The 27,662-nt window shown below is 38.2% G+C and overlaps 2 protein-coding genes across 4 annotated transcripts in view; both read left to right on the forward strand.

Moving 5' to 3' along the window:
- The first annotated feature begins 1,056 nt into the window (after positions 1 to 1,056).
- On the forward strand, positions 1,057 to 13,072 carry f11r.1 (F11 receptor, tandem duplicate 1). 3 transcript variants are annotated; one of them, XR_009061321.1, is made up of 10 exons: positions 1,057 to 1,205; positions 1,341 to 1,437; positions 5,979 to 6,038; positions 8,074 to 8,190; positions 8,435 to 8,578; positions 8,707 to 8,909; positions 9,005 to 9,107; positions 11,626 to 11,733; positions 11,951 to 12,154; positions 12,240 to 13,072. XR_009061321.1 is itself a non-coding variant. In XM_057820716.1 (10 exons), the coding sequence occupies exons 1-10, from the start codon at positions 1,386 to 1,388 to the stop codon at positions 12,273 to 12,275; spliced, it is 894 nt and encodes a 297-aa protein (XP_057676699.1). In that variant the 5' UTR covers positions 1,212 to 1,385; the 3' UTR covers positions 12,276 to 13,072. The 3 variants fall into 3 exon arrangements, 1 of the variants encoding a protein (XP_057676699.1); XR_009061322.1 differs by having other exon boundaries at positions 1,200 to 1,255; XM_057820716.1 differs by lacking the exon at positions 1,057 to 1,205 and having other exon boundaries at positions 1,212 to 1,437; positions 11,951 to 11,963; positions 12,097 to 12,154.
- A 1,161-nt stretch (positions 13,073 to 14,233) lies between these two features.
- Positions 14,234 to 27,662, forward strand: part of LOC130906398 (ubiquitin-associated and SH3 domain-containing protein B-like) — a 28,380-nt gene continuing 14,951 nt past the window's right edge. The window contains exon 1 of the mRNA XM_057820715.1: positions 14,234 to 15,707. Within this exon, the coding sequence (XP_057676698.1) occupies positions 15,580 to 15,707 (128 nt within the window). The 5' untranslated portion in view covers positions 14,234 to 15,579. The remainder of the gene's footprint in view (positions 15,708 to 27,662) is intronic.

Genomic DNA, 27,662 nt, shown 5'->3' on the forward strand with positions numbered 1-27,662 from the left:
GATTTTATGGGTTTCAGCACCATGAGCATTGTGTAATTATTGACATCAACAATGGCGAGCTACTAGTTCATTTTTTGATTGAAAATTATACATATTTTATTAAAACGAAAAGATTAAGAGGGGTTTTAATATAAAATATAACTTGTACTAAAATGTATCTTTTAAGAACTACACGTCTTTCCATCCATGGATCGCTTTAACAGAATGTTAATAATGTTAATGCCATCTTGTTGATTTATTGTTATAATAAACAAATACAGTACTTACGTACAGTATGTTGAATGTATATATCTGTCGTGTGTCTTATCTTTCCATTCCAACAATAATTTACAGAAAAATATGGCATATTTTATAGATGGTTTGGATTGCGATTAGTTACGGTTAATTAATTTTTAAGCTGTGATTAAGGCGATTAAAAATTGTAATCATTTGACAGCCCTAGTATATGTCTTGTGTCTTATCTTTCCATTCCAACAATAATTTACAGAAAAATATGGCATATTTTAGAGATGGTTTGAATTGCGATTAATTACGATTAATTAATTTTTAAGCTGTGATTAACTTGATTAAAAATTTTAATCGTTTGACTGCCCTAGTTTTAATTATACTTTGGGGAAAACATGTCTTATATGTTTCTCTTTCCAATGTTGTTAAATCTGAATAAATACATTGAACACGTAAATAAAAAAATAAAATAAATGTAAATAAGCTCGCCTCTACTTTGCGGATTTTCGATTTTCCCATCAAACGCGAAAAACGAGGGAACACTGTAATTGAAAAACTATCATGCATTTTTTGACGGGTAATTAAATAAATATTTTTCTTACTGATAGATATTAGTTGCTGCATTACTAGAAGAGACTGATTAGAACTCACTGTGATTACTTATCAAATGTTTAGTAGATACTGTGGTTTTGTTTCACTCTGAGCTATGACGCATACAACAACACGCACGATACCTTGCTGACTAATTTTAAATAAGCAACAATAAGTTATAAAATCCCAGCCACTTTCCGTTTGACCAACACATGAAACAACCCACGTTTCCTTATGTCAGGAATTACTCTGGTATTTAGTTGTCGGACCAGTTGTTCGTCTCGCCCAGCGACCGTTTCACCACCTGAACGATCTTCTCACCGGAAATGAGGTAGATTAAACACCAGTGTCACCTGAACCCAAGACGAAGCAGGTGGAGTCTCTTTCAGGTGGCCACAGTCGTTTATATCTTACTAAACTGAGCGTTTAACAACAAACGGTTGGATTTTTGCCTTTGTTCCGTTCAGTCTTCTTTGGCTATTCTTTCTAGTGGATCACTTTTTGGACCTTTGTAACACTTTTAGGCGACGGGACGCCGGGGAATAAACAACAGAGAGCCGAACACAAAGATGATTTCCGGTTGGTTGGTTTCGGTGCTCGTATTCGCGTCCGCAGCGACAGGTAAAATGACAGTATTTTTTTAAACGCGCTAAACCCATTTAATGGTGAAACTTATTTTATCGGTTTGAATATGCTCGCAAATCTATTACAACAGATGGAGAAATTTATCGAGGTAAACGTTGAGGCAATTTTCCAAAATGGAGTCATTCCTATTTCTGTTCAGGTGTGTTGGGAAAGTTAAGAACATTGTGCACGATCTACTAGTACGCCTAATAGTCAGACATCGTTTGTGGAACTAGTAATCTTTTCAATGTAAACCTGAAACTGGTTCTGAATTCCAAGAATAGCAGTTGTATGGTTTCGTCATAACACTAGGAGTTGTCACAATCTAATAAAGTCCAATTCCAAAGCTGCGTTAAGCGTTCTACCTAAAGATATATACGTCCAGTGTTGATGCATTATTATTATTATTATTATTATTTGTTAATAAAATGTTTAAAAAAAAAAAAAAAAATCGATTGGTAGTGGTCTGTTCGGGGGAAAAGTATATAGTAGGGCCGGGGTGTCCAAACTTTTTGTAATGGGGCAAGATTTGGTGTTGTTAAAATGTGGAGGGCCGACCTTGGCTGACGTCCTTTACTTAGAACAATATATTTCAGCAAATTTTAGCAAGCCAATCTGTGTTTCACATTTGCTTTATTATTTTTTTAATTATTAAATTTCAACAAACTTGCAACTAGCCTTAGTGGTGTTTTGTTTCGATTTTCGGGCTCTTGCGAAATACTGCTGCTATGAAATTAAACTAGCTTCAAATTGCTTTAATTTCTCGCTACGTGTCTTCCCTGTAATCTTGTCATACATGTCAGCCTGTCTCGTTTGGTAATATCGCCTCACATTGAACTCTTTAAAAACAGTGACTGCAAATGAGGCAGACATAGTTGTTGCGTATGTTAGAGAAGAAATAGTCAAATTTCCACCTATCCTTGAAGCGTCGGCCGTCGCAGTCAACTTTTTTTTTTGTGTGTTGATTGTCGCCATTTTAGAAAATTGGGAGTAAAGGGTCACGCGGGGTAATGTTACTTAGAGTGCTGCTGCCTTTTAGTGGTTAATTGAGGAGCAGAATTTGTGTGTAACCTACTTCATATGCTAGTAGCAGTACTGCTGACCAATTTATTAAAGTCTGTGTGCCGGCCAGACGTTATTGATTTTATGACAGAGGCTGGGGGCCGGATGAAATTTGACCAGGGGCCGCATTTGGCCCCCGGGCCGGACTTTGGACATGTCTGTAGTAGGGTGACCATATTTTGCTTTCCAAAAAAGAGGAAATTTAAAATAAACTGCTGTATTTTAAGCCAAAAGAACTGTTGTGCTTGACAGGACAATATGTCTATATGCTGCCATAGCAGATTCATGACGCACCAAGCCTCCGAACTATTTTTAATTAGTCCGTTTTACCCTGAAAACCCCCTTTTACAGATGTCGCGCAACCGCTTTTATTTCAAACTAGCCATAAAAAGAAGGTAATTATATTTATTATTCAAAATGTCTGTCATTTTTAGCTTAGAATCATTAATTGATGTCTAAATTTTAGTTTAAAAAAAAAAAGACTTAAAAAAATTATTCACTCGCATATTTTAAACTTTTCAACGGATTACGTCACAATGAAAAATTTGGCGTCTGTAAAAAAGCCATGGACATCGACCACATAACTATCGCTTAATTGTATTTTTTTGTTACTGACGCATTTTCCCTGATATGTTAGATCAGGGGTTTTCAACCCAGTCCTCAAGGCACACTGTGGGTCCTGGTTTTTGTTCCAGCCGATCCAGCAGAGACAGTTGAACCAATGAGGCTTCTGCTAAAACAAGCCACACCTGACTGCAATCAACTGATTGCACTTGTAAAACACCAGATTGGGGAAAAAGTGTTGTCATCTTGTTTGGTAAGAATGAAATCCTGCACCCACAGTGTGCCTTAGTGGAATAGGTTGGGAACCCCTGTGTTAGATGATAAATAATCGATTCAAACAAAAAAAAAAAAAACCAAAAATAACGTTTAAAAGGGTAACTATATGAAAAAGAAAATCTCAACCACTCCTTGTTGTCTGTGATTTCTGCATCGCAACCCTTGTTATATCACCATATTTCACCCATAAAAAAAAAATAAATAAAAAATCCGGCTTGACACTCGGTGATACATGCTACATGGAGTTTTTGGATCGAAACAACGTAAGTACGCGATAATGTCTCGTTAAAATCATGGCGTCTTTAATTCTGCTCTCGCGTGTTTTCGCCTCCAACTAAAGTTTTGCTGTTTAAAAAAAAAAATGGCTTCCTGTTCAAAATTTTTGTTCCCCCAGAAAATTGAGATTTTAAGCTTTCCAATGATGTATCACACATGCATTTCGGACAATTTTGAATGTTGGCCAAATTGAGGGTCTCTGAGCGGAACTTCAAGTCACCTGAGTGTTTTCCGCCATATTTAAAGTGTGCCTCCTCTTGCAGGATAGCAAAATTCAGTTAAAAAAAAACAAACAAAAAAAAACAGCCATATATAGGGCATTACCAAAGACAAATTCAAATTCTGAGAGGTTACTCAAAAGGCTTTATTATTATTTTTTTTAAAAAAAAAAGCTTTTAATAATAATAAAAAATATATACAATGCAGACCAATGCAGTGGGAGGGATGGCAGCGAATGAACGAATGTTCATTCGTTGCCACCCTCCCAGTTCAAATGGATTGGACGTCTACTAGTGATAACCTCATTCCAATTCACAGCAGAAGCTTGTTTTTTCTGTTTATTAGTGGTTTGTAGAATATCCTACAATGATTTCCTGACCAATGTATCTGTAAACATTGTATCGCCATATCGTCAAATCATCGTTATCGTGAGCTTTGTATCGCAAATCGTATCGTGAGGGACCAAGAGGTTCCCAATCCTAGTTGACGCCATGATAAATAAAGCCAGTCTGTGACTACGCACACATACGCAAATTTATATCCAAACTAGAATATATTTTTTCGATTTAATTACTCTTTTGGGTACATGAGCATTTGATTATATACATATTGATCGTAATAAAAGTCTTTACAACTCGGCAGGCTCTCTCACGTCACAGGCAGCACAGTACCGTAGTATTCTGTGCAAAGTGTCAGTCAATTTCAACACACGCTAATTGGTTGAAAATAATGAAAACCGGACATTTTCATGGATTTATAAAACCCGCCAGACGTCCCGGACATGATATGAAAAGTGGACATGTCCGAGCAAAAGAGGACATTTTGTCACCCTAGTATATAGTCTGCCATCCATTGCAGTTATACCCAACTATAAAAAATAAAAATAAAAAATTAGATATTGACCTAAATTAGATGTCATTAGCTGATGTAAAAGTTTTTATCTGCTGGTAGGTCTTTGTAGATTTAAATTTCTATTATTTAGTTTTTCCTAATTTTGTTTGACAGCCAGCATTATTGTACCTGAATAACATACTTTCACTATGCACCGTAGTTTTGAGGCTAGTTGTGGACTTGTTTTGTGCCCACGCCCTGTCGGCTGCTTGCCGCAGTCATTGGTAGGCTCAGAGCCTGACAAATGCTGTTCAAATTTATTGTCACTGTGGAGTGTAATATTTTATTTCAAGTTTTTCCCATCTGAACTGCCCTTCATGTAGAGGAGTGACTCTTGCAAATGATTACAGATGTTGTTATAGTGATTCAAGGAGCGTAGTGTGGCACTCTTGTATGTCATAAGGGATAATCTTAGGTGTTGTGGGAAATTATCCTACACCCCATAATTTGTCTGAAAAATAAAATGGTGTTTATTTATTGCAAATATATCTTGTTATCCATCTTTGACGAGGATGTATACTTTTCAAGCATTTACAGTCAAGTGTGCTTCTATTTGATGGCTAAAGATGTGATTAACCTGTGCACTTACTTGTTGTCATTATTTATGTAGATTAAAATGTCTTTTTTTTTTTTTTTTTTTGTAAGTTATATACAACAATACCCAACTTTAAATTTGTCACAGTAAAAAACAAAGCAAAACAAAACAAAACCTACCTACCTTTACACACAAATCCTTCTTTTATTAACTTGCATAGTTCTTGTGAGAAGAAAAAAAAATCACAGGACACTATCAAAACATGTTCTCATAGCTTTGCTAACTGTGAACTGAGCACTGAAATGCTGAATGAGCAAATGATAACAACTCAAAGCAAGCAAACAGACAAACAAACAAAAACTTATTAACTTTAGAGGCTCGTGGTTTTCCGGCTGGCACAAGACATCTCTCATACTCTGCAGCTTCCTGCTTAAGGGGAGAGAATGAAAGAAATATACATATAGGATATGGATAAATTATTCATTCATCTTTTGTGCCGCTTATCCTTACAAGGGTTGCGGGGGTGCTGGAGGATAAGCGGTATAGAAAATGAATGCAATGAACATGCACATGTACGCTGCCAACAACTAAAAATGTCATTACTCATTAGACTACATAGAACCTCATAACGAGGAAGTGCATTCTAATGTGTACAATCTGTTTATTTCCTCAAAAAATACATTTACATCATTAATCTTTTTCTTTTTGTCAACAGTTGTAAGTAGCTTTTCAGTTACAACTTCCAACGCAAATGTGCAAGTCAAAGAAAATGAAGGTGAGTTTTTTTCCCCCTTTTAATATATATATATATATATATATATATATATATACACACAGTGGTATGAAAAAGTATCTGAACCTTGTGGAATTTCTCACATTTCTGCATAAAATCACCATCAAATGTGATCTGATCTTTGTAAAAATCCCACAGATAAAAAAAAAAGTTTCTGCTTTAACTAAAACCACCCAAACATTTATAGGTTTTCATATTTTAATGAGGATAGCATGCCAACAATGACATAAGGGGGAGAAATAATTAAATGAACCCTCTGCCTAAGGAGACTTAAAGAGCAATTGAAACCAATTTTTACCAAACATTTTAAGTCAGGTGTTTGCCCAATCACTGATGAGTGCTTATAGCTACCCTGCCCAATATAAAACACACACCTTGTATGAAATGGCTTGATGAGAAGCATTGTCTGATGTGCATCATGGCTCAGTCAAAAGAGCTGTCTGAAGACCTGCGATCAAGGATTGTTGATTTGTATAAAGCTGGGAAAGGATACAAAACCATCTCTAAAAGTCTGGATGTTCATCAATCGACAGAGAAGTTGTCTACAAATGGAGAGAGTTTGGCACTGTTGCCTCTCCTGTAAGGAATGGCAGTCCACAAGAGATGATGCCAAGAGTTCAGCGCAGAATGCTCAGAGGTCAAAAAGAACCCTAGAGTGTCTGCTAAAAACTTACAGAAATCACTGGCACAGTCCAATATCTCTGTGCACACATCTACTATATGTAAAACTATGGCCAAAAATGGTGTTCATGGGAGGATTCCACAGAGCACTGCTGTCTAAAAAAAATATTGTTGCTCGGTTAATGTTCGCAAAAAGGCACTTGGACACTCCACAGAAGTTTTGGCAAAATATTTTCTGGACTGATGAAATCAAAGTTGAATTGTTTGGGAGTAACACCCAATGTCATGTGTGGATCAAAAATGGAACAGCTCACCAACATCAACACCTCATCCCCACCGTGAAGCATGGTAGAGGGAGCCTCATTATTTGGGGCTATTTTGCTGCCTCAGGGCCTGGACAACTTGCACTCATTAATGGAAGAATGAATTCAAAAGTTTATCAGGATGTTTTGCAGGAAAACCTGAGGCCTTCTGTCAGAGAGTTGAAGCTAAAAAGAGGATGGATGCTGCAACAAGACAATGATCCAAAACACAGAAGTAAATCAACTTCAGAATGGTTTCAGAAGAACAAAACACATGTTCTGGAGTGGCCAGGTCAAAGTCCAGACTTGAACCCCATTGAGATGCTGTGGCATGACCTAAAGACAGTGATTCATGCCAGACATCCCAGGAATCTGACTGAACTACAGCAGTTTTGGACAGAAGAATGGACCAAGATTAGTCCTGATTGATGTGCCAGACTGATCTGCAGCTACAGGAAGCGTCTGGTTGAAATTATTGCTGGCAAAGAGGGGGCACCAAAATATTAAATGTTAAATGTTCACTTACTTATTTTTCCCCCTTCTGTCATTGTTTGCATACTATCTTCATTAACATATGAAAACCTATAAATGTTTGGGTGGTTTTAGTGAAAGTTTGTATATTAAATGTAAAGAATAACCCCAGGTGTATTTGATGTGTCATCATGACTGTATGGTGTAATATATTTTTGTGGTCTAATTATTGGAAATACATGATTTTTTAATAGTGCATTGAACAAATTTTCTTTGTTTTTGTTTGACTTCCTTTTCCTGTTAGCATGGGACACGACAGTCACTCGTAATTGGTCATTCTGGCAAATTGGTGCACTTGGCTTACATGTGCCTTTTTTTTCTGTAATTGGGCAGATTTTATGGAGTCTTGTGAGCTCTGCCTCTTTACAATAAGACACACATTTTTGGTTTGAGATGCAGTTTGTTTTTATATCCAGTTGGTGTGCTTTGCAATGAATCACGGGAAATCGGTTGTGACGTGATAACCTTCCTGCCTTTTGTTTTTATATACTTTGGTCTGTTATATTTACTGTATCTAATTGCAAATTAAATTGTATTTATATATCTTCTGTGCACTATTACAGGGGTTGATTTGACATGTTCCTATTCTGCGGACTTTGGATCAAGTGCCAGAGTAGAATGGAAGTTTAAGGACGTTACAGGTTCACAGAAATATGTCTTTTATGATGGAAAACCCACAGGTAAGTTACAGTAAATATCTTACACTAAATATCTTTAAGGTTTGCTGGGGCAAAACTGTTACATTTTTATACAAAATAGAAATTTTGCTTTATTGCAGTCACGACTTTGTTTGTCCAAGGGACTGTTACTTTTTCAACTTTGCTACTAAACCCTGACAGCACCAGGAAACCACTATTGCTGAAGATTAACCAAGTAGCATGCTAAATGGCTAGCTGGTAGTGATATGCAGTTTTTCCTCCACAGCTCCATATGCCAATCGCGTGAACGTGTTTGGGAGCAATATCAGATTTAACAAAGTGACCCGGAGGGATAACGGAGTGTACGACTGTGAGGTGTCTGGTGTCAATAGTCAGTTTGGGGAGGCCCGGGTACAGCTTACAGTTCTTGGTAAATATTTTAAATTATTTTTCTTGCTTGCTCTGATTTGTTTGCATTCTTTAGCACAGTTTATTTTTAGATCTGCCATCTTTTCGTTTTTATTTTGCCATTCAACGGTATTTTGTTTTTATCCCCAGTGCCTCCGTCGCCACCTCTGTGTAGGATCCCTACCTCGGTGACGACTGGAAATAAGGTCATGCTGTACTGCCACGATAAAGACGGCTCCCCTTCTCCCCAATACAGGTGGTACCGAAATGACATCCTTTTGCCACCTGAGCCTAGCAAGATTTCTGGCTTCCAGAATAGTACATATATGCTGAACTCTGCAAATGGCAACCTGGTAGGATTTACGGCCAGTGTCGCGTATTTTTATTAATTTTTTAAAGTGAAAACTCTTTCAACCATAGCATTCATACTTTCTGTGTTTCTTCTCAGGAATTTCCTTCTGTCAGAAAGACGGATACAGCTCCGTATTCCTGTGAAGCTTTCAACAGTGCTGGTCCCCCACAGCGCTGTAGAGCGGTTAAAATGGAAGTCAGTAAGTGCACGTTATGCAGTTTGTTTCCTCACCTAGAGGCACTTTTCAAATGAATATATTTGTAAATAATAATTAAATGATTGTTTTCAAAATTGTAAATATTAAATAAAAGAGCTAGTGCAACTATTGTATTTAATTCTGGCTACTGTCATTCTATAGACCTTTTTGTATTTGTATAATGCAGCATGTTATACCTTATTTTTGAATACTTTTAAAACTGTTCATTGTAATATGTTGTGGGGGTGCAGCTACCTTCCTATGCAGTGGGCAGTTTTTATAAACGTTCGCCTGCAGTGATATGATTATGCATAGACTTCATAATGATATTGAAGGGACATGGGGCGTGGGGCCGATTAATAGGGGGCCTGTATTGTTGGCGTGGCCTTCAAAGCGGACCGAGTGGAATCACAGACAGAGCTTTTTTTGTTGAAAATTCTTGGGAATAAATGCTTGAATCCCTGAATTCTTTATAGATATGGACGTAAAACGGTCTCGATTCCTGGTTAAAAGAAACAAAAAAAAAAAGTGAAGTTAGCATTTATTTTATGTAAAAATGTCGAAGTACGATGCTAGTCTGTCAGTCAATGTGGCGGCCGCCACATGTAAGCAGAGCTTTGCCAGTGAAAATTCTTGTGAATAAATGCTTAAATCCCTGAATTCTTTATAGATATGGATGTAAACTCGATTCTTGGTTAAAAGCAAGAAACATTCAGTTAGCGCTTATTTTACGTAAATATGACAAAATACAATGCTAGTCTGTCAGTCAATGTGGCGGCCGCCATATGTAAACAGAGGTTTTCCGGTGAAAATTCTTATGAATAAATGCTTAAATCCCTGAATTGTTTATAGATATTGACGAAAAACGGTCTCGATTCTTGGTTCAAAGCAAAAAAAAAAAAAGAAAAGTGTAGTTAGCATTCATTTCACATAAATATGTCTAAGTACGATGTTAGTCTGTCAGTCAATGTAGCGGCCGCCATATGTAAACTGAGCTTTTCCGGTGAAAATTCTTGTTAATAAATGCTTAAAACCCTGAATTCTTGATAGATATGGACGTAAGACGGTGTTGATTCCTGGTTAAAAGCAAAAAAAAAACCCCGTGCACTTAGCATTTATTTTACCTAAATGTGTCGAAGAATGATACTATTCCGTTAGACAATGTGGCGGCAGCCTTACAATAAAGCGCTTTTTACGTTGAAAATTTCTTGTGAAAAAATTAAAAATACTGTAATTTCCCGAATATAAGGCGCACCCGTGTATAATGCGCACCCCAAATTTACTTGTAAAATCTAGGGAAAATTATTGTACCCGTTTATAATGCGCTCCCTAATTTTAGCACCAATTAATGGGTGTCCCCTGCCTACTGCTCATAGTTAGCTGGGATATGTTCCAGCAGCTCCGCGACCCTCGTGAGGAAAAAGCGGCATGGAAAATGAATGAATGAATGAATAAATAGAAGAATACAAGAAAACAGAGCTCGTGTACAGATACAGAAATGTCATTTTACTGACTGGTGAAACACAGCACGAGCATAGCACATTGGTAGTTCAAAACATTACCATAAACTGACAATATGTACGGTAATAATATGATTTGACAACTTCTCCAACTTACCAGAATCTAGGAGAAAACAAAACAGATGTGACTTTTTTTAAAGGCTGCTGTATAACTTGCTCTTTTCATCATGATGAATAAATGTTTCTTCCATGGATTGATAAGGTAAAATGAAAGTGAGAACGTAAGTCGGAAATCCGTGAGAGCTCATCGCTGTCAACACGACAGTAACAATAGGAACTATTGTTACTTGGGTTTGAGTTTCCCGAAGGACAGATATAGTTGACGGACACAGGAAGTCTGTGTTGTTACGTTTGTTATGGTCCGAGTTGCGGAGCTGCAATAAACGTTGACTCAAATGAGTTCAAGAAACTAAATTATGTGCTTTATGAAGAGTGAAAAAAGCAGAATTTAACACAGATGAAATCATTCGGCCGATTAGAGTGAAGTATTACCGAAACAAAATGGTGACGTCACGTACCGTAATGGTCGGCAATGGCTCGCCGCACACGTTTCTTCAACACAACGTGGCCGTGTCAATAAAAAAAAAAATTGGTTTATATATATATATATTTCTGTCTCCATCCATGTACCCGTTTATAATGCGCACCATGATTTTACAAGTTGATTTTGGGGATAACAAGTGCGCGTTATATTCGGGAAATTACGGTAATTACCTTGAATCCTTGAACAAATCACTCCTGAGACAATCCTTCCTGTTGGTATGCGGTACAGCTTTCGTACTTTTTCAACATAAATCTGGTGTTTGATCACTGCATGTGACGCTGTGACCGACTGCGAATAACTGAAGCGGATTGTGGGACGGCCCCCTACTTAAAGGCGTGGCGCAGTGAAGGTCAAATCTAACCCGTCAATATCATTATTAAGTCTATGGATTATGCATAGCAATAGATTAGGGGAAGAGCCTCAAACTGACCTTGTACACAAATCCTATTCTTTTAAGGTGACCCGAATACAGGAGGCATTGTTGCTGGGGTAATTGTGGCTCTTGTACTGCTTGTACTGCTCGGTCTGGGAATTTGGTACGCTCACAAGAAAGGATATCTGCCCCGTGAGTATTAACTCATGCATTCTTTTGTGGCTTGTTGCAGTACATTACTCTCTTCCTCCTTGTTTGCAATGATGCTAAGGTCATAAGAGACATATAACATGGAGGAATGAACACTACACAAATCATAATGCCATTAATCAAAGCATTATTCTTAAGATTAATTTATTGTTGATTAAATTATCAACCTCTGATTTGATTTCCCTCTTTCTCATTTTAGGAATGACTAAAAGGCAAGAACATTTTCTTATTACCTCCAATGTATTGCATTAGTAGTATTTTTCTACAGTATCCAAGCTGGCGTGTGCATTTTTAAAATGTGTGGGTTTTTTTGTGTTTTTTTTTTTTAAAAAATCTGTCTTGCAGCAAACCAAAAAAGGTGGTCTACCAGCCGCCTTCGGGGTACGGTGGTGAGGATGATGATGTACGATACCAATTTTCTTTTTCACAAAAGTTCAGAAATTGTACAATTGATATTCAAATAACGTAATATGCTGTTTGTTTGCTAGGCTGAGTTCAAGCAGAAGTCATCGTTTGTTGTATAGTCTACAAGCAACAGTCCTGGCTGGTTTGAACTTTTTCAGCGTGTGCTTTTGCTGTTTTTATGTCACCCTTACACTTTTTATATTGTAAGATCAAGTGCTATTTTTCTCTCGAACATTTTTACTAACCTTCTGTAAATATAGTCTTTTTGCTGTTTGTAAATGTAGTCATTTTTACTAGCTTTTAGTGTGACTGACAGATTCATTTTAGATGAACATTCTATACAAAATAATGTAAAATTTTCTCCAGAAATGAACTGTTTCTGAAATTCTCTTTGCCTGTGATATCAATTTGAACACTACATTGACTAAATTAATGCAAACAGGGTAGCATTGCTGAATTTTTCTTGCACAATTTTATTTCCTGTGAAAAATAGAGGAATAGAATCCTGTGTAAACCATAGGAGTGTCGATTAATATTGTGATTTTTTTTTTTTTAACATTTTATTTTCAAATATTATAAAATGCATCTTTTATGGTCTCCTCACAGATGTAAACATTTCTTGATTATCATTTTTGCTTCCTGGTTGTTAATCTACCAACAATCATGCGCTTACAGGGTTCATAGGGGGCGATGTTTGTTACATAATAGTATGAAATTTTACAATGAGTTTTTGAATATTTATTTGGAGAACCCTGAATGTTTTCCGACGTAACATACTGAGAGTTTGAAGCTGATGTGTTGACCTAATGATGCAACTAAATTCCAAATAAATCACTTTTAAATTTGTGTAGTTTGCCGATGCCGCAACCGTAATGAACAATAAAATTACAGCATTATGGTGGTTTTACTCAGAAAATTGTATTCTTTTTGTCTTAATATTGAAACAATTATGATCACTCCTGGGCTTACTATACCATTTTCCCTGGACATTTAATTTAAACGTTTACCACGTTTATTTATGTCTGGTACCAATTCTAAATTAGATAAAACTGACAACATAAATACTGTAATTTTCGGACAGTAAGCCACTACTTTTCCCCCTCATTTTGAATCCTGCGGCTTATAGCTATATAGTCCACTGCGTCTTATTTGTTGGTTTATTTGGGTTAATAGGTAACACTTTATTTGAGAGCGGCATCATAAGATTGTCATAAGACATAATTATGATATAATTATAAATAGGGTTGTTCCGATCATGTTTTTTTGCTCCAGATCCGATCCCGATCGTTTTAATTTGAGTATCTGCCGATCCCGATATTTCCCGATCCGATTGCTTTTTTTTTTTTTTGCTCCTGATTCAATTCCAATCATTCCCGATAATTTACATAGACATTTTGGCAATGCATTAAGAAAAAAATGAATAAAACTCGAACGAATATATACATTCAACATACAGTACATAAGTACTGTATTTGTTTATTATGACAATAAATCCTCAAGATGGCATTTACATTATTAACATTCTTTCTGTGAGAGGGATCCACAGATAGAAAGACTTGTAATTCTTAAAGGGCAAATGTGACTTTGTATATTGTGACTAAATATTGCCATCTAGTGGATTTTTATGAGCGTTCAGTAAATGATAATTCAGCCATTTAACTTCTGCCCAAATGCATGATGGGAAGTGCAACCATGATTGTGCGTAATGGTACCAATTGATATATCTTCTCAGCGTTGGGAAATAAAATAGGGTGTTAAGAAAAAGATCAACCACTACGTTTCTTCCCCTAATTGCTTCCCACAATATTTCTGACCGTTGAGAGAGGGATTGTAAGGCTTTAGCCAATTAAAAAAAGGCTTCAAAGGCTGCCAAAATTCTCTCTACTCATTTTACGTTGCCTTTTAGTTCTATGTACACGTAATACGGCGCTATTATAGATTAAACACGTGAGTGGGTAGTGCAGCGCATGCGTTAATGGCATTAAATATTTTAATGTTATTACCGCCGTTGACGCGATAAATTTGACAGTCCCATTTTAAGCCAAAATTACTCTGGATGAGTGTAAGACATTTTGTAACGTTAAATACAATTAGAAAACGATTAAAAAAAAAATATATATATATATATATATATAATTCCGATACTTTGAAAATGACGTGATCCCGATCGATCGGGACATCTCTAATTATGAGTCATAATTATGACATGACACTGTCATGGGCATTAATAAATGCTTATGACAGATGTCATGAAGTGTCATCCAGCACTAAATCCATATATGTCTAGCTCAGATCCTTCACACCCATTCAAAAGTGAGATAATTTGCCGGATGACACTACAGTAAATGACACCTAATGCTCATGACGGTTTACCAGTTGATATCTTTTGGTGTAAATATCCCATAATTCAGTGAGGAGAGCTGTGGTTCATTGTCCAGTGCAGTTTACCTATGAACAAATGCCGTATACGTGTCAAATTTGGCTGGTGGTGGCTTATAGTCAGGTGCGCCTTATAGTCCGAAAATTACGGCACAGGAGACACACCCATTTCCAGTTTAGTGCCAACTAATCGGTTCATCCATGTTTGTGTTTAAAAATATATATTTATTTGTGGGAGGCATCAACTGGTGGAAAATTCTTGATAATTCCCCTCAGTCATTTCTGGGGGTTAAAAAAAATATAAGTTGCAACAATTATTGGAGTTTTCTTCGAGACCAGGTCACCAACCCGAGTGACGTCACTACTATAACAAATCTGACCTATTTAAAGTAAAATCATTCCTGCGTTTACCTTCGCAACTGAGGATTTTAAAAAAGAAAAACATGTTCTTCAGCGCACATGCGCACTAACGCCCCCGTTTTCTTAGACAGGAAGTGTGAACCACTCTTTCCACCATCCGCCCCCAGATCGACTGCATCACGCCACCTCACACTCATCTGAATAATGGCGCTGTAGTTCTTTATCCCAGCCGTCATTTCCACGAGCTCACGGATGTCCTATCCGCTATTTAACGCCTCGCTGGCTCCGACTTGACGGCTCACTGATTCTTATCAGATCCTCAAAATCCCAGGGAACGCAACCGGGTGGTGAAAGGAGTGAGGCTACCGTTTTAGTTGCATCTTATTTCTTTCTCCCGCGGCGGACCGGATGCGAGAGGCGAGCCCGACATGTTCCCCTCCGCGGCCGGGGACGTTGGCTCGCGACCACGGCTGTCCCAAGCAGTCGAGGTGACTCGCCGGGGCTGGGCCCGCATGTGATGGTCCGATCAAACATGCTGTTTGAAAACCAAAGTGTTGGCTGCAATTAAGCCTCATGAGACTGTCGCTTTCTTTTATTTGGGGGTATAAATTATACATGTTTTTGTTTTCATTAAATGTAATGAAATACGTCAGAGGACCGTCCTTACCGACGGAGCAGTGAACGATGGCTGCTAAAGAGGAACTTTACGCCAAAGTGACACCGCGAAGACAGCGCCAGACCCGGGCAGGCACCGTCAAACATGGGTCAACTCTGGACGTGCTGCTTTCAATGGGCTTCCCTAAAACCAGGGCGTGAGTACACCGCAACGCTGCCCCACCACTCATGAACACAAATACTCTGCATTATAAGCTATTCTCTATACTGCCCTTTTTCAATGTGACGTTTATTTTGGTTGCTCGACTCCAGCTGAAAGATGCTGTGTGACTCAGAAGGTGCACTTGTCATTCTCTGTCTTGATTTTCCTGCTCAAACACCTCATTCAGTTTTGAGAGGACAGGATGGGTTGCCAAGAAACAAGTGAATGAAATATGGAGGTTACGTAATGATAAAACCTCATACATGAATGAAAAAATCTTCTCCGAGCAGAACTGTGGATTGTTCTTGGACATTTGCGCAGATGCTTGATACAAACAAAATCGAATCAATAAGGCTTTAACTTATGAAATATTTCTACGTTTAACATAGGATGATTTCGTAGCATGATGGCACACTGCACTTGTCGAGCCACTCCTGCATGACGTTTGCATGGTTTCTCACCTAAATCCAGAAGCATGCATAATCGGTTAATAATTGAACGCTAAATTCATAGTCCATGTACCGTAAATTTCGGACTGCAAGCCGCTATTTTTCCTCTCATTTTGAATCCTGCGGTTTATAGTCCAGTGCGGCTTATTTGTTGATTTATTTGGGTTAATAGGTAACACCTTATTTGACAGCGGTGTCATAAGACTCCGATAAGACCGCCATAATTATGACATGACACTATCATTGGCATTGCATGGCATTTGGGCCTCCATGACATTGCCTGGTACACCAGACTCACCGCTGTTCCAGCTACTGAGTCTGGCCACCATTCAGCGGATACAATTTCCAGGGCGGAGCAAGCCACAGCAAACAGACAGCAGAGTGGACCAATCAGCGACGGGCAGACGTGACGTTAGTAAAACGACGAGGGCAGGACGAGGGACTTGCGCGCGGAAGTAAACATACGAGGAGAGCGGAGTTTATTCAACATGGCTAGCGCGAGACAGACTGTTGTCAATGACTCGTGTTTTTGGTAATTTAAAACTGATTTTACCGTGGATTGGAACATATTCTCGACTCTCCTGTTCACCATCTGTGTTGTTGTGGAGACGACTTTCGACGCGCAAGAGTGACGTTCAGAACACGTCACGCAAATAAACGAATCTGATTTGTCGATTGATTTTGTACCTGCTCGAGAGGCCGTTAATGGGCTGGGTCCCAGACTTTTCTCTCAGTGTTTGAAAAATACAGGGAGAACAGTCTGGCCGTGCCAGGCAATCCATGACACGCCCGGCCATCGCACCCTACACCAACTTGAAAATCAATCTATCCAATGAACCTACTCTAATCGACAATATTGCAAGTGCCATGGCAATCAATGACTTTTGGGAAGATATATAAGTCAAAAAAGGACACAAAAAAAAAATAAAAACGGAAAAAAAAGAACTCATGTAATGTGATGTATGCAACTCTACCATGTTAGACTGTGCGTCCCGGGCTGAAGGGGGACAGGTATTGATAAGCATATGCTTTTTCCCGTCTGCCTTTGTCTGTCATCTGTCTCTTCGGGCAAATTATTCCATATTTTGTGACTGTCAATAATTCTGTCTTTCTTTGGGCAAATTATTCCACATTTTGTAACTGTCAATGATGCCGATGACGATGACATTAAACATTTCATTCATTAATGTATGCTTATGACAGATGTCATTAAGTGTCACCTGGAGAATTATGTCACTAACATTTATGTCCAGCTCGGATCTTTTGCATCTATTCAAACGTGAGATCATTTGCCGAGTGACACAAAATGACATCTGCCATAATCATTTATTAATGCTCATGACAGTGTCATGTCATAACTATGATAGTCTTATGGCGCCACTGTCAAATTAGAATTATTGAAACAACTGGAGCAGTAACTGAAGAAGTAATTGGCACTGAACATGAATTTTGATTATTATTTACATCTGTAGCACTGCAATGCATTCTAAGAGACATGTTGGACGATAGCAGGTGGAGCAGTGATGGCCAAATGAAGATTCTTGAAGCAATGAAGACCATATGAACCACCATGAAGCTTTGAACCAATTGGCTGCAAATCTTCATGGTGATTCATATGGTCTTATGACAGTCTTACGATGCTGCTGTCAAATAAAGTGTTACTTTTTAATATTTTTTGCTGTAAATATCCCATAAAACAGTGGGGACAGCTGCGGCTTGTAGTCCAGTGCGGCTTATTTGTTGATTTATTTGGGTTGATATGTAACACTTTATTTGACAGCGGCGTCATAAGACTGCCATAAGATCGGCATAATTATGACATGAAATTATCATAAGCATTGATGCATGCTTATGACAGATGTCATTAAGTGTCACCTGGAAAATTATTTCACAAACTCTGTTTATGTCCAGCTTGGATCTTTTACATCCATTCAAAAGTGAGATCATTTGCCGGGTGACACAAAATGACATCTGTCATTAGCATTTATTAATGGTATTAATAGCATTTATTAATGCTAATGGCGTACCGCAAGCAACACGTCAATTCCGCTCATTAATATTCTTGACATTAGCTACTGTTGCTAAGTAGGGACAAGCCACCGTTTGTCCCTAATAGGAAATGAATGGAAATTGTGTACGAAGGAGATGTTTACAGAGCTAAACCTACCAATTCTCTCCGAAAATGATGTGGCTGGTGCCAAATTGACTGGCAAAGATGTGGAAGAACATAAAAATGTTCAGTTAAAGAGATGGCTTTAGTGTCGACGGCTGAAAAAGGCGAAAAAAACGAGCCGACCTAAGCATAGCTTTAGCTTTTTTATCGACGCGACTGACAATGACATTCTACTGTTTTAACAAGCTATCCTTTACCATCAGCCCTGTCTTTCTTATATATCCTCTGGTTGTCCTACGTCTCTTACTGTTCTTGGGGGTAATTTAGTTAGCTTTGTGTAGCGATCGCAAATGCTACTCAGTGACAGCCAACGAATACTTTTAATTTTTTCATTGATAAAACATCTTAATCCTATAATTTATTTACACTTCCCCCTTACAAAAGTTTTTTTTTATATATATATAACAGAAACGGTAACAGTGGCAGTCAGATACCGTTGTAATGCTTTTCAGGTCATTCATTGTCAGACAGAAGCAGTACGGCACAACGTTACGCTAAAAAAATAAGTTAAAAATATAAAAATGGCTTACCTCTTTGTCCTCTGAAAGACCATGCCAACCCATCATAATGTTTACTGCATGTGAAACGTGAATGGATTCGCCGAGCTGGTGTTAAAGTCCGCGCAAGAGTTTTTGGTTTCCGGAAACGTATGAAAAAAAAACATCCTTCATGTGTCGTAATGTCTAGAGTCGTTTCTACAAGTTCCAAAAAAGCAATGTGTGATCGGCATGTTCGTTATTGAAAGATTACCGGAGAAAAGTAGCACTACTTACGTTGTGTCAATGCGAGGGCGGGTTTATGATGTCCCACTTCGGCTTTACTTCCGCTTTACGATGCGATGTCACGGTCTAAAAATAGCCTGCGTGCAGTACGCCATTAATAGCATTTATTAATGCTAATTAATAGCATTTATTAATACTAATGGCAGTGTCATGTCACAATTATGAGTCTTATGGTGCTACTGTTAAATTAAGTGTTACGAAATACCATCACTAACAATTATTGAAACAACTGGAACAGTACCCGAAGAAGTAATTAGCACAGAAGATGAATTTTTATTGTAATTTACATCTGTAGCGCTGCAGTGCATGCTAAGAGGCATGTTGGACGACAACAGTGTTGACAGCAGGTGGAGCAGTGATGGCCAAATGAAGCTTGGAGCAATGATGGTGTTTCATTTGGCCTTATGACAGTCTTACGATGCTGCTGTCAAAAAAGTGTTACAGGTTAAAATTTTTGGGTGTAAATATCCCATAAAACTGTGGGGACAGCTGCAGCTTATAGTCCAGTGCAGCTTATCTATGAGCAAATGCCGTTTTTGTGTCAAATTTGGTAGGTGGCGGCTTATAGTCCGAAAATTACGGTAGTTGTGAATGTCGAAGGCTATTTGTTAAAGTGTGCCTATGGTGGCGACTACTCTAGGGTGAACTTACTCTCCATTTTCCACTTGAAATCTACTGATAAGCTCCAATTGTGACTCTATTGGGGATAAGTGTTATATAAACATAGCATAGCGTAGCATCGAAAATAAACGTGTCAGCCAGTTAGTCAATACTAAAACATCCGACCTGTTCCTGTGTCCACTTGAGGTGTTAGGTGCTGAAAATACCTTCCTCTAATATTCAAAACACATTACTTCAATCTCTGTATCATGTCAACTTTTATCAATAAGATGATTTCATTGCTGCGTGAACCAACACATCAAATCAACAAAATACTGACTACAAAAAATACTGTTGGCTTTTTGTATTCGTTTTTTCTAAGATAAGAAAAATCTGTCATCAGGGCCTAGCTTCAGGGAACAATGACTTTCTTGTGTTAGAGGGTGGGAATATCAAACACAAATACACACATACGAGAATCAACAATTCTGTTAAATTTAGAGGAATCATTGCTGAGTCATTCAAGAATGGACCATTGCTATTAGATAGGAGATGCAAGGACACCATCACCTTCCGCTTTGCTGCTGATATTTGATGTCCGGAAGCAGGTTTGAAAACTGATCCCATTTAGATTTCATGATCATCACTCCAGTTTGTTGATTATCCCTCTCAAAGAGTCTCTTGATGTTACTTAAATTGTAAAAGAAGTAAAAATGAACACAATAAACCTTGGTTTGGTTGCTTCAATTTAAATTTTGCATGTTTGCATGCAGCTAATGACTCTTACAAAATCATGTTTTTGGCAGCGACCCAGTAATACAAGGCTGTACTAGTGAATTATTTTTAAGTTATTAAGAGTGAGCATTAGTTATGCTGCTTTTCGATTTAAGTGCATGCGTGGGAGTTACTGTGATGTGGCTTAGCTACTGTATTTATGGACCGTTACAATAAAACCTACCAATACTGTATAAGATACCTTGAAATCAGTCTAGACGTTTACACAGAAGCGTTCCCCATGTCCCTAGCAAAGCCACATACATCCGTTCACATACATAACTCGTTGTGTAATATAACACAAGCTGTGGTAACACTTAGCTTGTTGTAAAGTATAATAATGAATTGGTACACATTATAAAACCAGATTCTTTAGTTACATTCTCTTTTATTGTTATCATACTACAAGCGTTTTTTTTTTTCTTTTTGAAAACGGGGGGAAAAAACTTTGATATTGAATTTCAGCTATTTTCAATGAGAAATATTTATGTGCCCTTACAATAATTTCTAGGTAGTAATAATGACACAGAAGTTATGTATACACAAGATACATTCTGATGCAGGCATTTTTCACAAGCAAACATTGAGCTTGGATTCAAGGCAGCAAAACGGAAGTCGCCCATTTCCTGAAATGGCTTGTGACCTTCTCAGCATTCTCAGAGACTGTGGTTTTTCGGCATCAGAAGAGGAGTTTGTAATGTCTATAGCGAGCAAGAAAACATTGGACTGAGTAAATACTGTGCTTTGTCTTTACAATATTTCACAGAAAGATTTGAAAAACCTTCAAACAACTGACTACGCAGAAAGCCATACATTCAATGTTTACATTTAACTAATTGTGGAGCCTAGTCAAATTTGTTCACACAAAAAGCCGGAACGTGAAACAACATCACTTAACCCCACAATGGCCCACTCACTTCCTTTATAGAGTCCCTGACATGCTCAGTTATAACATGTGACATTGTCTGCTCAAGAGATAATGTAGCTCGGAAAACGTGAAGCAGTTCTGGACTAAGAAATAATTGGGGTTATGGGAACACATGTCGCAATTTTGCAAAACGACGTGATGTGATGATTGTAAAGTTATCCCATCATTAAAGATTTGATATATTTTACATACAGGAGACACTTAAGCTCGGACAATCCACTTTTGTCACGACCCGATCTGTATGGCGATCTGATACGTAGTGCGATACTTAAACTTTGGCAGCATATTATTACTTTTTAAAATTTGTAAAAACACAGAGGCATGTATCTCCGTTTAAACTAGATGCCATTTGATATTTATTATTATTATTATTAGAGATTCGATCGTGTCCGATCACTTCATTTTCAAAGTATCGGAATCGGCAAAAAAATATCGGCCATCGCTTTTTTTAATATATATATATATATTTTTAATTAAATCGTTTTCTAATTGTATTTAACGTTACAGACCTAATATGTTACACTCATCCAGAGTCTTTAGTTTAGGCTTAAGGTAGGGTTATCGAATTTATCCCGATAACGGCGGTTGTTAATTTAAAAAAAAATGTATCACGTTAAAATATTTAACGCAATTAATGCATGCGTTGCACGACCCACTCACGCATTGTCGCGCTCAATCTGTAATGGCGCTGTTTTACCTATATATATAGAGATAAAAGGCAGCGTAAAATGAGAAGAGTGAATTTTGGGAGCCTTTGGAGACTGTTTTAATTGGCCAAAACCTTACAATCCCTCTTCCTACGATTAGAAATATCATGGGAAGCAATGTGGGGAAGCAAGGTAGCAATTGATCTTTTTCTTAACACCTTATGTTATTTCCCAACCAGAGAAGATATATCAATTGGTAGCACTACGCACAGACATGGTTCCACCTCCCATCATGCATTTAGGCATGGCTACAGTATCATTTACTGAAAGCTCAACAAATACACTAGATGGCAATATTTAGTCACAATATACAAAGTCACAAGTCTTTCTATCCGTGGATCCCTCTCACAGAAAGAATGTTAATAATGTAAATGCCATCTTGAGGATTTATTGTCATAATAAACAAATACAGTACTTATATACTGTATGTTGAATGTATATATTCGTCCGAGATTTATTCATTTTTTTCTTAATGCATTGCCAAAATGTATATGATCGGGAAAAATTATCGGGAATGATTGGAATTGAATCGGGAGCAAAAAAAAAAGCAATCGGATCAGGAAATATCGGGATCGGCAGATACTCAACCTAAAACGATCGGGATCGGCTCGGGAGCAAAAAAACATGATCGGAACCAGAGGTTGCGCTAGACTTTTTCATTGTCTGTCATTTTGACTGACAGCGTCATAAAAATCCGGTCATAATCTATTTTTACCCGTCACTTAAATTTTTAAAATGATAATGATGACATATTCAATAGCAGTGTTGGTCAAAAGCGGTGCGTTACTTACTCAACTCTGAATAAATTGAAGAAACTACCAGCCATGTTGTGTCTACTCTCTGCTCTGTTGATTTGACATCCAAGACTCGGGGTGTGTTCAGGTTTGAGTATAGCGCGCGTACTTCTGACTCCAAGCTCTTTGTCCCTGCTCATTCAATTAGGCTACGTTCATACTACCGGTCTTAATGCACAAATCCGATTTTTTTGTCATATCCGTTTTTTTTGGCGTGCCCGTTCAGATTGCTTTTGTCCATTGAGACCATTCAAGTATTATGCATGCGCTCTAATTCGCAGTCCGACACGCGCCGGTGCGCAGAAGCATCAAAACAAATGACAAGTCATCCGTCATTCCAGGGATATCATATTTTGCTTTTCAAAAGGAGGAGACAAATAACAGACATAAATAATCCCCGTTTAGGCTTATATTCACAGTTTATATGGATCGATAGCATGCACGCACTGTCCGTCCATGTCACACACACATACAGGCAGTTTGCCCCGACTCTCCAAAACGGGCTGCAGCCAGACCCCTCTCCCGACTGTCGGCCGTGTAGGAAATGTTGAAATATAGCTCACATAGAGCAGAGAGAAAACCGATCATTCTCATGCTTATCCTCAATCCATTTTTATTTTTTATGACTGTTGTCAAGCCTGGCCCTTCCCCAAAAGCCGTGTTCACTGCAAGCTAGGCGCTAATAACGCACAGCTGAAATCGGATTTGGGACACTGGACGGTACAGACCGCCGCGACAGTCTGGAAAAATGTGGCCCAGATCGGATTTGAAATGGTCCACTTCTATGCGACTTGTCCCGTTCAGACCCTCAAGTTAATGCCTGACTCGAGTCGGAAAAACACGAAAAAATTGGATTCGTGCATTAAGACCTGTAGAATGAACTTAGCCTTAGACAATGCTCTCCAAAGCTTCCTAACGTTTCCGTGTTTGCTACACCTGAATGCTAGTTCGGACATTTTTCCGAGTAAGGCCAACGACGTCATGCATCAAGAGAGACAATAGCTAATTAATATGCTCACTCGCTATCCTGTGGTCTGGGGTGTGAATTGCAACCTGTCAAAATGACGGATGGACTTCAGTTTTTTCCGTCACCGTTTTAAAAAACCGGTCAACGACGGAAAATATTCGGTTAACGCGACCCCTGATCGGAACAACCCTTATTATTATTATTTTTTTTTACATAGAAAAGTGCATTAACTGTTGCAGCAACTGTTGCTGTGCAAAATGGTACAAAAACTATTTAAAATACTTCACATTTTATACCAAGTTCCCATCCGATTCTGAAAAAAAACTTTAAAAAAAAAAAAAAAAAAAAAAAAGTTTTAAACATGTTCCTGTCCCACTGAATTATTTGTAAACAAGAATAATGTAAAAAATACTTGTCCTCATTAAATGCTTCGTTGAATCAGTCCACAGACTTATGGCCAAGTTATGCTTCTGTGGCAGACCTACGCCGTCAAGGCCGACCCGATTTACGACCCTCCGTCGTAGCCTGATGTGCACACGTCAACGCGTGGTGACATGACGCAAATGGACTTTGATTGGTCCGCTCAGACTGTTGTTTCCGGTTCAGCGTGAAATCACCGCCACTTTCAAACATAGTTGTGCTACACGCAAAAATGGACCAAGCTGACAAGAGTATCATCGAAGTGGTCCGCAAGTACGACAACATCTACAATATCTCATCAAGACATTATAAAGATCACCAAATGGCAATTAATTCATGGAAGGAGGTTGCTGAAAATAAGGGGCTGGAGGTCAGCGCTTGCAAAAAAAATGGAAGAACCTCCGAGACAAGTATGTGTGTGTTCGGAAACTAATGGCCACACGAAGCGGTAACCCAGTCGGTCAAAAACTGCCAGATTTTTTTCGGTTTATGTTGTATTTTTGGTTGGTGCACTTTATCATTTATTGTGTATATACTGTATATGTTTGCTGTGATGTGAGTCTGACTTTTTTTACATTTTACACTTCAAGTATATGGAGACTAAAGCCAAATAAATTGGTTCAACAGAGTTGTTTTGATGTTTAATTTTCAACAAAAGACAGTTCCCACATTTGATACATCATCACTGATTGAGAGTGCCTCAGTGCTTTTATGATAACTTGTTTACCATCAAGGCGTCCAACGCAGTGTGGGAAGTTCCTTAGCTGCCAGTGATCTGCTATGGCTTCCCACTGGCTGGTTGTAGGACATGGCAAAGAAATCGGATAAAATGCTGGACAACGCAGCTTGCTAACTTCTACCCGATGCTAGAATTCGGAAAATGCCAATCTCTGTGCGGCATCAACAGTCGGGCAGACCACGTCCGCAACAGTCTTCTGTGTCGCCTGCGCTTAAACATTTGTATCATCAGCATTTGCTGTTCAATGTTGATGAGCTGAAGATCCACATTCAAGTTTTCCATCTCAGCTCGCATTGTTGTGTAACCGGAAGAAAACTACACGAAGTCCACAAAAGTCCCCCAAAACCGTACAAACACAATGACACACCCCTCTAGTGGCTTGGCGGTGACTCATCGTTAACTTTAGCAAGAAATCTTGAGCTCACGGACCAAGAAAAGCAGCAGGACAGGGAGTGAGCACATCTGCAGTTTGTTGGCTTGTGGCCGGCGCTGCGTTGGTGCCATTAGTAGTATCTAAAGTATCGATACTCGGATCGTGACATCTAGGATCACGATATATCGCCAGATGATATTTTTCCCCAGCTCTAGTATACACTGACTCTTAATACTGTCCCGATCCAAAACTCAGTATCGGTATTGGCAACCGATATGGCTATTTTTAAAGTATCGGATTTATTTTGCAGTTTTTTTAAGGTCTAAAATATAGGGTCAGTATTACCAAACATATCTTTAAAAAATTGGATCGGAAGAAGATCGGGAAAAAAAATATCTGTATTGGGACTAGTGCTGTAACGATTAATCGATTAACTCGTTTAATTCGATTAGAAAAAAGATTCGAATTACATTTCGGCTTCGAGTATTCGTTTAAAGTGGCTTCGTAATGGTTTGTTTTGAAAGTTTTTGCATTTAGTTTTATTGATTTTGGTGGATACACTGCCCTCTAGTAGCAAAAGTGAATATGACAACTAATTTCACATGGCTGAATCCAGCTGCTCCCTGTTAAGACCAATATAATTTTTGTTTGAGCTAATGGTTTTTTTTTCATGCATTCGTACTTTAGTTTATAGGTATATTTAGCAGTTTTATGTGGAAATATGTGTTTGAACCATTTTTTAAGAGCATTGTAAAATAAATAAATTTGCATTTTATAGCTTTTGAGCGAGCGAACTTTTGCTATGTAAGTTAGCCAATTGCTCATAGTTTGTTCTTAGATCCTCATTTATTTATTCTTTTATACCGTTTGAGGCTCAGCTCAGGTATTTTTAATTTTTTAGGTTCCTTCACCAATTAATCGATTATTCAAACTAACTAGTTCATTAATGAATCAACTACTATAATAATGGATAGCTGCAGCCCTAATTAGACATTTGTATTGGCTTGTACGTGAACTTTTGCGACATGGATGTTATACATCTATATCTTGACATATCAGAACTGTTAGTGATTGATGAAGTTCTATTATATTCAGTTGTTTTTCAGTCCATATTGCTTCAAAAGACCGTTTGAGATTAGAAGGGTTTTCCTGACCTATGTCATTCAAGCGTGCCTTTTTTGTTTGGCACTCTTCACTCTGTTAATCATGGTGTTTCCCTCTGGTTTGTAAACAGGAAATGTTGATTTGCCTGCCGAAATGAGTCATGGAGTTGTCTTTCGCTGTTGCGCAACACATTAGTGTGCATGTGATGAAAAGAAAGAACAGTTTTGATCACTAGATTTTTGTATTCCCTGGTTATGACCTGAAGCATTTTTAGAATAGCAAAACCCACACAATTTCACACTTGAAGTTTGTCAGTCATATTATGCAAAGACACCTGTTGACAGAACCAAAACTCGTCCTTCTTTATAGAATTGTAGGGTGAAGGTGGAACTGAAAAATTACCCACATTTTTGGAATAAAAGATTTTCTAATGTTGCCTGATCTAATTATGGTCTCTTCTAGGTGAAAGATAAACATAATCCAGAGGTATTTTTCCCCAACCTATCTGTCTGTAGCTCTGAACAGGAAATGCAGTTTATAAATAACATGCTGATTTTTGCTCGGGGCGAGGGAAAAGCCTTTGGTGTTGGCCGCTATTGAGGACAGTAGGTCTATGGCTGCTTTTACTTTGTGGAGCAGATAAAAGTAAAGCATTCATCTCGGGAAAAAAAATAAAGTCTTAAGGGATTAAACGGCAGATGTGATTCACAAGGGCTAAAACATGATCAGTAACGTGTGGTTACGTCTGCTATGGGAAGTTCAGCTACATTCGCACTGGGTTCAACAATGGCTCATCTCTTCCGGGCAACTTCAGTCCACACAATACAACCCTGGAATTGAATCAGGATTTCAGAACATTCTGACTGAAATTGCCTTATATCTCATATCCATCATACCACTCGCCATTAAGGTTGCAAAAGATCTGGAGCCTATTTCACCTGATTTTGGGGAAGAGGTGGGGCACAGCCTCGAGTGACCACTAGGCAATTGCAGGGAACATGAAGGCAGTACAGTGGTACCTCTACATACGAAGTGAATTCGTACCAGGACCTTGTTTGCAAGTCGAAACAGTCGTATATCAAGCAAGACTTTCCCATAACAATAAATTTTAATCAAGGGCGTAGGTTTGCAAAGGGATGG

Source organism: Corythoichthys intestinalis, chromosome 18 (assembly GCF_030265065.1).
Source record: "Corythoichthys intestinalis isolate RoL2023-P3 chromosome 18, ASM3026506v1, whole genome shotgun sequence".
Classification (NCBI taxonomy): Eukaryota; Metazoa; Chordata; class Actinopteri; order Syngnathiformes; family Syngnathidae; genus Corythoichthys; species Corythoichthys intestinalis.

What these genes read in the sequence shown, in the direction of transcription:
- f11r.1 (XM_057820716.1), top strand. Translation starts at nt 1,386, where the DNA reads ATGATTTCCGGTTGGTTGGTTTCGGTGCTCGTATTCGCGTCCGCAGCG. An exon ending in ATTCGCGTCCGCAGCGACAG is followed by an intron (nt 1,438 to 5,978) that starts GTAAAATGACAG and finishes TTTTGTCAACAG; the next exon opens with TTGTAAGTAGCTTTTCAGTT. An exon ending in AGCGGTTAAAATGGAAGTCA is followed by an intron (nt 9,108 to 11,625) that starts GTAAGTGCACGT and finishes TATTCTTTTAAG; the next exon opens with GTGACCCGAATACAGGAGGC.